Source organism: Arachis stenosperma, chromosome 4 (genome assembly GCF_014773155.1).
Source record: "Arachis stenosperma cultivar V10309 chromosome 4, arast.V10309.gnm1.PFL2, whole genome shotgun sequence".
Classification (NCBI taxonomy): Eukaryota; Viridiplantae; Streptophyta; class Magnoliopsida; order Fabales; family Fabaceae; genus Arachis; species Arachis stenosperma.
The window spans coordinates 38,200,759-38,213,300 of NC_080380.1; the positions used below are offsets into that span (position 1 = coordinate 38,200,759).

The following is a 12,542-nucleotide window of genomic DNA, read 5'->3' on the forward strand; positions in this document are numbered from 1 at the left end:
AGGTAGCCACTGACAACGGTGAAACCCTTGCATAAGCTTGCCATGGAAAGGAGTGAGAAGGATTGGATGAAGACAGTAGGAAAGCAGAGAGACGGAAGGGACAAACATCTTCATACGCTTATCTGAAGCTCTCACCAATGATATACATAAGTATCTCTATCTTTATCTTTATGTTTTATTCATATATCATCTATACCCATTTGAGTCTGCCTGACTAAGATTTACAAGGTGACCATAGCTTGCTTCATACCAACAATCTCCGTGGGATCGACCCTTACTCGCGTAAGGTTTATTACTTGGACGACCCAGTGCACTTGTTGGTTAGTTGTGCAAAGTTGTGTTTATGCCATGGTATTGAGCACCAAGTCTTTGGGGCCATTACTAGGGATTATTTGAGTTGTGAAAAGTAGTGATCACAATTTCGCACACCATGAGGAGATCATGCTAGAAATGCTTTCTCATGTTGGACCAAATTGGGGTCTGGGCGGATATAGTGACATGTAATCCTCCCAACACTTTGATTTGAAAACACATGTGGTATAATCAATGACCACACTTCATCTCTTCCCATGAGCAATTAAATCAAGGAATTGGGCAATTGTTCAAGCTTAGAGAGATTGGGTTGCCAAGGAATTGGAATCCAATCACTTGAGATTGCCAAGGAGATCAATAGATACTTTGATTGGGGAAGAGATGAAAATGAATTTGATCCGGAGAATACAACATCTCCTGAACCCAATGAACTCCCCATTTCTGATCTCACCCATTCTCTTTACTTTCTGCGATTTATTTCCATGTTCATCTCCTCGATTCCCCATTTAAGATTCTGCACTTTATTTCCTGCAATTTACTTTCCCGCCATTTAATTTCTCTCAACATCAATTACACTCTGTTTAGCTCAACTAGCATATTCTTCCAACTAAAGTTGCTTGATCAATCAATCCCTGTGGGATTCGACCTCACTCTATTGTGAGTTTTTACTTGATGACAATTCGGTATACTTGCCAAAGGAAAATTTGTTGAGAGACAAGTTTTCGTGCATCATCGACTGACGACGTGTCGATCCTTCACCATCTTGACCTCATAACAAGCAATAGTATTCGGATGGTCAACCTGGGTACGGCCTTGTCCTGAGTTATCCGGGAGTCTCCAGTTCATGCGACCAAGGCCTTTATGGAGGATGCGAAGTCTGAGTTTGATAGAATTAAAAGTCTAAAAGACGAGCTTGACGCTAGGGTCGTTAAATTAGAGATGGATGTTGAGAAGGAAAAAACTCGAGCTACCACTGCGAAGGCGGCTGGAAATCTGGATGAGGAGGTGGCTAAGAAGTACAAAGAGAGTTATACCCGCACATATGGCGTGCTCTTGGAAATTAAGGAGAGGCTTCAGTTTGCACAGGACGACTACGCCGAGCTCCAAGGTCATATGGTGAGTAGTATGACCGAGATGTATGAACACTTGAAGGCTCAGGTCCGGGTTCTTGCTCCTGAGCTCGACCTTACCTTATTCAGCCTGGATAATGTGGTGGAGGACGGCAAGATCGTGCTTGCCCCAGATGATGAAGATGAGGGTCCTCCCCTTGTGCCACTGGCTAAGGCTTCCACAGCTTCAGCTGCTGCAGCCCCTTCTGCTGAGGTAGTCCCTCTTGAGGCCGAGCCTGATGTCGAGGTTCTGAATAGATCAAACGGGGTTGTCAACGCTACCCCAATCTCGACCGTGCCTCCTCCCCCTCCAAAGGATATTGCTACTGGGGCGAACTTGGATCCCCTGTGATTTTGTTATCATAACTTTGTTTTGTTTTATGGATTGGTGCATTCTGGCCTGTGTACTTTGTTGAATGATGCGCTATAACTGAGTATAGCTACGATTAAGGAAATTGCACAGATCGGCAAAATTCCTTCCGGCAAGTGCACCGGTTATCGTCAAGTAAAAACTCACAATAGAGTGAGGTCGAATCCCACAAGGATTGGTTGAATGAGCAATTCGAATTAGAAGTTTGGTTAGTTGAGCGGAATCAAGAATTGGATGTGAATTGCATAAAGTAAATTTGGCGGGAAATGTAAATTGCAAGGAATGGAAATGACAGAATCTTAAATTGCAAGAATGAAAGTGCGAGAAATTAAATTGCTGAAATTAAAAGGGAATTGGGGTGATTGCATGAATTGAAAGTGCAGAATGTAAATGGAAAAGGGTAGATCAGAGATGGGGAGTTCATTGGGGTCAGGAGATATTGAAATCTCCGAATCAAAATATTTTCATCTCTTCCTCAACCAATGCATTCATTGAATCTTGCTTGGCAATCTTATATGATTGGATCCCAATTCCTTGGCTCACCAATTCTCTCTAAAAACAAACAAATTCCCAATCCCTTGGTTTAAATGTTCATAAGAAGAGATGATGCTTGATCACTGATTATACCACACAGTTTCATGAACCACAATTTGGTAGGATTACATGTCACAATATCCATCCAAACCCCAATCCAATTCACTGTGAGAAAGCTTCTCTAGCATGAATCCATCATTCCTTTCCCAAGGTTCCGAAGGATTCCAATTATGGATAGTTTCTTTCCCAAGACAACTACCCAATGGAATTAGATCGAGAAGCTTTCTAACAAAATTCAAGAGAAAAGATTGAAGAAGAAGATGAAAACTATTATTGATTCATTGAATTACAATAGAGCTCCCTAACCCAATGAAAGGGGTTTAGTGTGTCATAGCTCAAAATTCAATTACAGTATGAAAAATTCTAAAGTGTCAAAAGGTTTCAACTAACTTCAATTCTATCCTATTTATACACTTTCTAAATTGAGCTTCTGTTGTGTTTCTTGGGCTTTGAGGCCTTTCCTTGATTTCCTTTTGCCTTGGGTTTATGGTCCATAATTCTGATGAGACTGTGATCCAATTCTGCAACATTCATTGAGCAAACTTAGTGATAAACAAGTAATGACACACGGCTCAACAAATTGAATTCCAGACTCATCAATTCTTCAGGCCCAATCCCCATAAGCCATGATATTCAATTGGGTTTCATGCCATAATAAGTTTAAGTTAATATTTGTGCTCAATTGCTAACTTAAACTTCAATAAAATTGGCCCAGAAACCTTTTCAATTGGTGGTGTTTGAGTTGAAGTTTAAGTTTTAGTTTAAGGTCAAACTAAAACTTAAACGTGGAATTGGAAGAAAGCAACCCAGGGGTGTGCATTGGTGAGCACGTTTAACCTCCAGTTTAAGGTTAAACTGGAGGTTAAACTTGGAAATGAAGAAAGCACACCCTGGAGGCAATTTGGGTCGACCACGTTTAACCTCCAGTTTGAGGTCAAACTGGAGGTTAAACTTGGAAATGAAAAACACACCCTGGAGGAAAAAAAACCATCGAACACGTTTAACCTCCAGTTTGAGGTCAAACTGGAGGTTAAACTTGGAAATGAAGAACACGTTTTAACCTCCCTTTCTTGAGTCGTCACTTTGTTCTCTTGTCAACCTTGCCAATTTGATGCCAAATATAGACTATTATATATCGTTGGAAAGCTCTGGATGTCTACTTTCCAATGCAACTGGAAGCGCATCATTTGGAGTTCTACAACTCGAGTTATACTCCATGGAAGGTGAAGAGGTCAGCTGGCCTGATTGCATGTTGGTACTATGCTCTTCTATGCACATTACGGGGCTGTTTTCTCCCTCAATTTTTAGTATCCACCATGCATGCCATATATTCTTGGAAAGCTCTAGATGTCTTCTTTCCAATGCATTTTGAATCACCTCATTTGGAGTTTTGTAGCTCAAGTTATTTATGTTTGAAGAATGCATGGTCAAGCTGTTCCATATAACACGTTTAAGCTCCAGTTTGAGGTCAAACTGGAGGTTAAACGTGGAAATGCTTCATGGTGAGGAGAAGGTGTCGAACACGTTTAACCTCCAGTTTGAGGTCAAACTGGAGGTTAAACGTGGAAATGCTTTTGTGCCTCCCTTAGTTCAATTCATCATTCTGGCGTTTAACCTCCAGTTTGAGGTCAAACTGGAGGTTAAACGTGGAATGCTTGTTGGTTCCCTTTCTCATTCTGGCGTTTAACTTCCAGTTTGAGGTCAAACTGGAGGTTAAACGCCAGTTACAGCATTTCCTCTCTTCCCATGATTTTGGCGTTTAAGCTCCAGTTTAAGGTTAAACTGGAGCTTAAACGTCCCATTTGATATTCAAGCATCCTTTATTGATTTTGTTGCTTCCTTGCCTAGCCTCTTCTTCCCTGAAATCATCCAAACAATTGCATCAAAGTCTTGCTAAAATTCATGAGAATTCTTCCATTCATAGCATTCAAGGAATATAACTAAAAACTCATGGAATTTGCATCAAAATCTTCATGTTTGAATGATTTAAGACAAGCATGACTATTTGGCCCAAATGATTACTTAAGGCTCAAGAAAATGCATAAAACAACTAAAAATAAAAGAAAAAGGCTAGTGAAACTAGCCTAAGATGCCTTGGCATCACAATACCAAACTTAATACTTGCTTGTCCCTAAGCAAGTCCTGAGTTATTTGAGAAGAAAGTATGAAACAAAAGGCAATTACATTGGCTATATTAGCAAGCATTTGAAGCTCATCAGAGGGGTTTTATGCAGAAAGTTGCAGCATCACTTTTTCATTCTCATCAGGTAGAATTATCACTTTTTCATTGCATCCATCAAACACTGCTATGGCCTCTTGTTATCCTTATGTCTTTGGTTTCTTTGTTTTTCTTTTTCTTAGAGCTCTTTGCTCCTTGTTTGCTCAGTGTCATGTGTTGCACAAGCCTTTTGCATTTTCTTTTTCTTATCAGTGCATTACACATATCCACTACAGGCATTTTAGTTCACATTTCTTCTTGAGACATTGGTGCCCAGCACCTCTTTGTGTGACTAAATGTTTTGTAGCTAGGTTGCTCTTGATAATGGACTTTTGGTTGATAATCCCGGGTTAGTTAACCCAAGTTACCAAGTGTTGAAACACTCCACAGAACCTATTCATCCAAGCAGATCCTAGTACATAAACACCACAGGCATATGTCTCAGAAGTTCAAACCATTGGTGCCTAGCTTATTTTCTTAATTCTTTTGCTTTTTTGTTGCCCTTTTCAGTGGCTTTTTCTTCTTCTTTTTCTTTCTTTCTCATGGCCAAAAACATTCATTCATCAAGATCCATAGACAGTATTCGACTTCTACACAAAAAAAATTGATAATTCTACACTCAATTTCCAGTGAGCTAACTAAACAATCAAGCATGTATACCACCACTTAATTCTACTTGATTTGTCACTAATTGAGCCAAGTTACTTTTGTTCAAACTTTTCTTTTATTTTTGGAAACAGAACAAGCATGGCAAGCATTTGTTTAAGAAGGTGAGTTATATCCAAACATCTAGGCATTCACTTTATTCAAAGCAGTAAACAGACAAACATACTAAAAACTTCACATTCCAGAAAGATTCAACAATTTTAGTTTAAACCAGAACAAGCATGCCTTTGTTTGCCTTTTAAAGAAAGGTCAAGGAACAACACCACCTTGTGAAATTTCTTGTTTTCTCTTTGTTGCCAGGAAACAATTTGATTTCTCCTTCTTCTCCTAATTGTTGATTCATGTTCTTTCTAAGATCCTTGTTTCCTTTCCTGCAAGGAGTGATGAAGTTGCTTGCTTCTCAAGCACTTGAATGGTTAGCTCACTATATATGGGCAAGTGTCTGAGTCTTAAGTTGGTGTGTGAACACCAAACTTAGTCTCCTACTTACTCCTCTGCTCTTTGAATCCTTGAATTCTTCTTGGGATGAAGTTGCTGCTAAGGATTTTAAGCATTTTTGTGATTGCTTAGAATGGTTGTTCCTTTCATATAATTCAAAGGTTGTTGTGTTCAAGTAATCTATATGGTGGAACACCAAGCTTAGAGTCACACATTCCCCTTTGAATTATTGATCCACAATTCATTGTTTGGTGTGAAACACCAAACTTAATTCCTTGCAATGCACAGAAATTGCTTCACCTTTTTATTGAAACAAATAAAAGAAACAGTAAAGGAGTATTACCTCAGGTTGGGTTGCCTCCCAACAAGCGCTTCTTTAACGTCACTAGCTTGACGGTTGTCTTCCTCAGTTGAGGTGATATTTAACCTTGTCCTTTTCATCCACATCTCCCAAGTAATGTTTGAGTCTTTGACCATTCACAGTGAAGGTTCGTTGTGACTTTTCTTCCATGATTTCTACTTGTCCATATTGGGAGACCTTGGTGACAAGGAATGGTCCAGACCACCTTGATTTTAGCTTCCCTGGGAATAGCTTCAGCCTAGAATTGTAGAGCAATACTTTTTGTCCCTCTTCAAATTTCCTTGGGGCTATGTCGATGTCATGCTTCTTCTTTGCTCTTTCTTTGTAAATTTTGGCATTCTCATAAGCTTCAGCTCTGAATTCTTCCAACTCTTGAATTTGCAACATCCTTCTTTCTCCAGCAGCTTTGCTGTCTAAGTTCAAGAGTTTCAAGGCCCAGAATGCCTTGTGTTCCAACTCCAGTGGCAAATGGCAAGCTTTTCCATATACTAGTTGGTAAGGAGACATTCCAATTGGTGTTTTGAAAGCTGTCCTATATGCCCAAAGGGCATCATCTAGCTTCATCGACCAATCCTTCCTTGAAGTTCCCACAGTTTTTTCTAGGATTCTTTTGAGTTCCCTGTTAGATATTTCGGCTTGCCCACTTGTCTGTGGATGGTATGGTGTGGCTACCTTGTGTTTGACTCCATATTTCAGAAGCAATGCCTCTAATGGTTTGTTGCAGAAGTGGCTTCCTCCATCACTGATGATTGCTCTTGGAACCCCAAAACGGCAAAAAATTTGTTTTCTGAGGAAGTTCAGGACTACCTTGTTATCATTGGTTGGAGTTGCTATTGCTTCAACCCATTTGGAGACATAATCTACTGCCACAAGAATGTAATTATTTGAGTATGAGGTGGGAAAGGGTCCCATGAAATCTATTCCCCATACATCAAACAATTCAAGTTCCAGAATGAATTGTTGTGGCATTTCATTTCTTCTTGGCAGGTTTCCCGCTTTCTGGCATTCATGACAGCGTTTCACTAGTTCCTTTGCATCTTTGAAGATAGTGGGCCAATAGAAACCACACTGCAACACCTTAGCTGCTGTTCTTTCTCCTGCAAAATGTCCTCCATAAGGGGATCCATGGCAGTCCCATAAGACTTCCCTTCCTTCTTCCTCTGATATGCACCTTCTGAGTATGCCATCTGAACATTTTTTGAACAAGTATGGTTCGTCCCAGATGAAGTATTTGGCATCATTTACCAGTTTCTTCCTTTGATGCTTGTTAAATTCCAACGGCAAACTCCCAGTGGCCTTGAAGTTTGCTATGTCTGCAAACTAGGGTGCTTTGTGAATTACCATGAGTTGTTCATCAGGGAAGCACTCATTTATATGTGTGCTTTGTGTGCTTCCCTCTTCACATGGTATCCTTGATAAATGGTCTGCCACTTTGTTCTCTACACCCTTCTTGTCTTTGATTTCAATGTCAAATTCCTGCAACAAAAGAACCCATCTAATAAGTCTTGGTTTGGATTCTTGTTTAGCAAGTAAGTATTTTAAAGCTGAATGATCAGTGAAAACAATGACTTTAGATCCAATGAGATAGGATCTAAATTTGTCAAATGCAAAGACTATTGCCAAGAGCTCTTTTTCAGTGGTTGTGTAATTCCTTTGGTTATCATTCAAGACCTTACTGGCATAGTAAATCACATGTACCAAATTGTCTTTCCTTTGTCCTAACACTGCCCCAATAGCAAGGTCTGATGCATCACACATCAGTTCAAAAGGTAAGTTCCAATCAGGTGGGGCAATGATAGGTGCAGAGGAAAGTTTTTGCTTTAAAAGTTCATAGGCTAGCATGCAATTTTCATCAAATACAAAGGGTGTATCAGAGACAAGTAAGTTACTCAAAGGTTTGGCTATTTTAGAAAAGTCTCTAATAAACCTTCTGTAAAAGCCAGCGTGTCCCAAAAAACTCCTAACTGCCTTGACATTACTTGGTGGAGGTAGTTTTTCAATGAGTTCCACCTTAGCTCTGTCCACCTCAATGCCTCTATTGGAGACTTTGTGGCCAAGGACTATACCTTCTGTGACCATGAAATGACACTTTTCCCAGTTTAATACTAGGTTGGTCTCTTGGCATCTCTTAAGCACCAAGGCAAGGTGGTGTAGGCAGCTAGGAAAAGAATTTCCAAACACAGAAAAATCATCCATGAAAACTTCAATAAACTTTTCGATCATGTCCGAAAAGATGGACAGCATGCACCTTTGGAAAGTTGCAGGTGCATTGCACAATCCAAAGGGCATGCGTCTATACGCAAACACTCCATATGGACAAACAAATGATGTTTTCTCTTGATCTCTTGGATCAACTACTATCTGATTATAGCCTGAGTATCCATCTAGGAAGCAATAGTAAGCATGTCCTGCAAGCCTTTCAAGCATCTGATCCATGAATGGAAGTGGGAAATGATCTTTTCTGGTGGCTTCATTGAGCTTCCTGTAGTCTATGCACATCCTCCACCCAGTAACAGTTCTTGTGGGTATGAGTTCGTTCCTCTCATTTGGCACCACAGTTATGCCACCTTTCTTGGGAACTACATGGATGGGACTAACCCATGGGCTATCTGAAATGGGGTAGATTACCCCTGCCTGCCATAACTTCATGACCTCCTTTTGTACCACTTCTTTCATGGCGGGATTCAATCTTCTCTGGGCTTGAATGGAGGGTCTAGCATCTTCTTCTAACAAGATTTTATGCATGCATATGGATGAACTTATCCCTTTCAAATCAGCTAGGGTCCATCCAATGGCATCTTGATGGGTTTGTAGCACCTTGATCAATTCTTCTTCCTGTTCTTGGCTAAGGGCGGAGCTAATGATAACAGGATGGCTTTCATCACTACCCAAGTATGCATACTTGAGATTAGGGGGTAATGCTTTGAGCTCAGGTTTTGGTGCTTCCTTCTCTTCTTTCACTCTTTCTGGCATGCTTGGCATGGTTGTTTCAGCAGCCTTGATGTCACTAACTTCCATATCCTTGGTGAACTCCTCCTCTGCCACTTCCTTTGTTGTTTCCTCAAAGGTTTCTTGTACTGCAATGTCCACTACATCCACCCTCATGCATTCCTGAAGTGATTCTGATGGATAGCTCATTGCCTTGAATACATTAAACACCAATTTCTCATCATGTAGTCTAAGAGTGAGTTCACCCTTTTGGACATCTATGATGGCTCTAGCAGTAGCCAGGAAGGGTCTTCCCAGAATGATTGAAGCCTTGGCTTCTTCCTCCATATCCAACACCACAAAATCGGCAGGGAATATAAAATCTCCCACTTTTACCAACAAATCCTCAACTATTCCATGAGGGAATTTAAAAGTTCGATCTGCCAATTGCAGGGCCATTCTTGTTGGTTTGGCTTCTTCAATCTTCATTCTTCTCATCATGGTTAGAGACATCAAATTGATACTGGCCCCTAAGTCACACAAGGCCTTCTCCACCATGACTTCTCCTATGATGCAAGGGATTTGGAAACTGCCTGGATCTTTCAATTTCTGAGGCAATTTGTGTTGAATGATGGCACTGCATTCTTCAGTTAACAACACAGTTTCCTCATTCCTCCAGCTTCTCTTCTTGGTCATTAATTCCTTCAAGAATTTTGCATAGAGTGGCATTTGCTCTATTGCCTCAGCAAAAGGAATGTTGATTTGAAGCTTCTTGAAAATCTCTAAGAATCTGGAGAATTGGCCGTCCTTCTCTCTTTTCATCAAACGTTGAGGATATGGTGCCTTGGGTGTATAAGGCTTCAGGACCTCTCTTTCTTTTTCTCTTGTTGCAGAAGGTGTAGAGGATTGTCCCTGTTCCTTGTCTCTCACATTTTCCTTTGCTTCATCCTCTGTGGTTTCCTTTGAGATCTCTTTTAGCTTTGTTCCACTTCTGAGGGTTATGGCTTTACATTCTTCCCTTGCAATAGCCTTGGCAGCATGAGAAACGCTTGGCCCAGGGGTTTGCTTGGACAAATACATAATTTGATTTTCTAGCTTCTGCATGGCAGCTCCTTGGTTTTGCAAGTTGGAAGTTACTTCTTCCTTAAAGGCTTTCAATTCGATTATGTCTTGACCCATGGTTGTAAGCATTCTTTCTATCCTGTTTAATTGGTCTTGAAATTGTTGGTTCGGATTGGGTTGGGCAGTTTGATTGTTTTGGCCATTATATGGTGGTTGGGAGTAAGTGTTTTGTGTGGTTTGGTATGATCTTTGGTTGGAGTTTTGGTATGTGGAATTGTTATGTTGGTTGTGGTTGTAAGGTTTGTGGTTTTGTGGTTGTGTTTGCTGGTTTCCCCACCCAAAGTTTGGGTGGTTTTTCCATCCTGCGTTGTAAGTGTTGGAATGTGGATCATATGATTGCCTTTGTTGGTTTCCCACATAGTTGGCCTCTTCCCAATCACCTCCTTCAATGCTTACTTCCTCTTGATCTTGTGTGTGTATTGCAGCCACTTGCTTTGAGTCCAATTTCCTTGTGAGCTCTGCTAGTTGCTTGGCAAACACCTTGTTTTGGGCTAAAATTGCATCAACATGGTTCAGCTCCATGACTCCCTTAGTGTTGTGCCTTTCTGAAGCATAGTAGTATTCATTCTCAGCCACTGTCTCAATCACTTCAATGGCTTCTTCCACAGTCTTTTTCCTATTCAATGAACCTCCTGATGAATGGTCTACAGCCTTCCTTGATTCATAAGAAAGTCCATCATAAAAAATATGCAATTGCACCCATTCAGGGAACATGTTGGGTGGACATTTCCTTGTCAATTCTTTGAACCTCTCCCATGCCTCGTAGAGCGTCTCACCATCTTGTTGTCTAAAAGTTTGAACCTCAGATCGAAGCCTATTGACCTTTTGTGGGGGGTAGAAACGTGCCAGAAACTTGCTCTCCACCTCCTCCCAGGTTGTTAGGCTGTCCCTTGGGAATGATTCCAACCACTTAGCTGCTTTGTCCCTAAGTGAAAATGGGAACAAGAGCAGTTTGTAGGCATCATCCTGGACTCCATTGGACTTCACTGTGTCGCAAATTCTCAAGAATTTTGTGAGATGTTGGTTGGGATCTTCACTAGCACTCCCACCAAATGAACAATGATTCTCCACCAATGATATTAGCTGTGGTTTGAGTTCAAAATTGTTGGCCTGAATAGGTGGTTTCTGAATGCTGCTACCACAATTCCCAGAGGTTGGGTTTATGTATGAACCAAGAACCCTCCTCTCAGGAATGGCATTGTTTCCATCACCCCTCTCATGGTTGTGAAATTCTCTATCCATGTTGAGATCTAGAGCTTCTTCAAAGTTGTCCTCAGATTCTCCTTCAGATTCTTCCTCTCTCAATATTCTCTTCTCTCTTGCTTCCCTTCTAAGTCTATGAAGGGTCCTCTCTGGTTCGGTATATGGAGGAGTTGATGTCTCTCCTCTTCTACCTGTCATACAAGAACACACCACAAGCAACAAACAAGTGGAATACTCTTGGTTAATGGAAGAGTATTGGTTAGAGCAGTTGAGGAATTAATTCAAATAGTTAGTGGGTCAGTGAGTTAGTTGCTAGAATTGAAAGGCATAAGAAAGAAAAAGCAAGTAACAGAGTGCAGAAATTAAAATTCAACAAGTAAATTAACAAAACAAAAAAAAATGCTCAATCTAGTTAACTTCCAATTGGAGAATTGTCAATCGAAAACCAATCCCCGGCAACGGCGCCATAAACTTGATGCGCTATAACTGAGTATAGCTACGATTAAGGAAATTGCACAGATCGGCAAAATTCCTTCCGGCAAGTGCACCGGTTATCGTCAAGTAAAAACTCACAATAGAGTGAGGTCGAATCCCACAAGGATTGGTTGAATGAGCAATTCGAATTAGAAGTTTGGTTAGTTGAGCGGAATCAAGAATTGGATGTGAATTGCATAAAGTAAATTTGGCGGGAAATGTAAATTGCAAGGAATGGAAATGACAGAATCTTAAATTGCAAGAATGAAAGTGCGAGAAATTAAATTGCTGAAATTAAAAGGGAATTGGGGTGATTGCATGAATTGAAAGTGCAGAATGTAAATGGAAAAGGGTAGATCAGAGATGGGGAGTTCATTGGGGTCAGGAGATATTGAAATCTCCGAATCAAAATATTTTCATCTCTTCCTCAACCAATGCATTCATTGAATCTTGCTTGGCAATCTTATATGATTGGATCCCAATTCCTTGGCTCACCAATTCTCTCTAAAAACAAACAAATTCCCAATCCCTTGGTTTAAATGTTCATAAGAAGAGATGATGCTTGATCACTGATTATACCACACAGTTTCATGAACCACAATTTGGTAGGATTACATGTCACAATATCCATCCAAACCCCAATCCAATTCACTGTGAGAAAGCTTCTCTAGCATGAATCCATCATTCCTTTCCCAAGGTTCCGAAGGATTCCAATTATGGATAGTTTCTTTCCCAAGACAACTACCC

General features: G+C 40.5%; 1 protein-coding gene across 1 annotated transcript; it reads right to left on the reverse strand.

The window, feature by feature from the left end:
* Positions 1 to 6,113: 6,113 nt before the first annotated feature.
* LOC130974890 (uncharacterized) lies at positions 6,114 to 6,632 on the reverse strand. The gene has a single exon (XM_057899729.1). The coding sequence runs from the start codon at positions 6,630 to 6,632 to the stop codon at positions 6,114 to 6,116; it is 519 nt and encodes a 172-aa protein (XP_057755712.1).
* Positions 6,633 to 12,542: the final 5,910 nt, after the last annotated feature.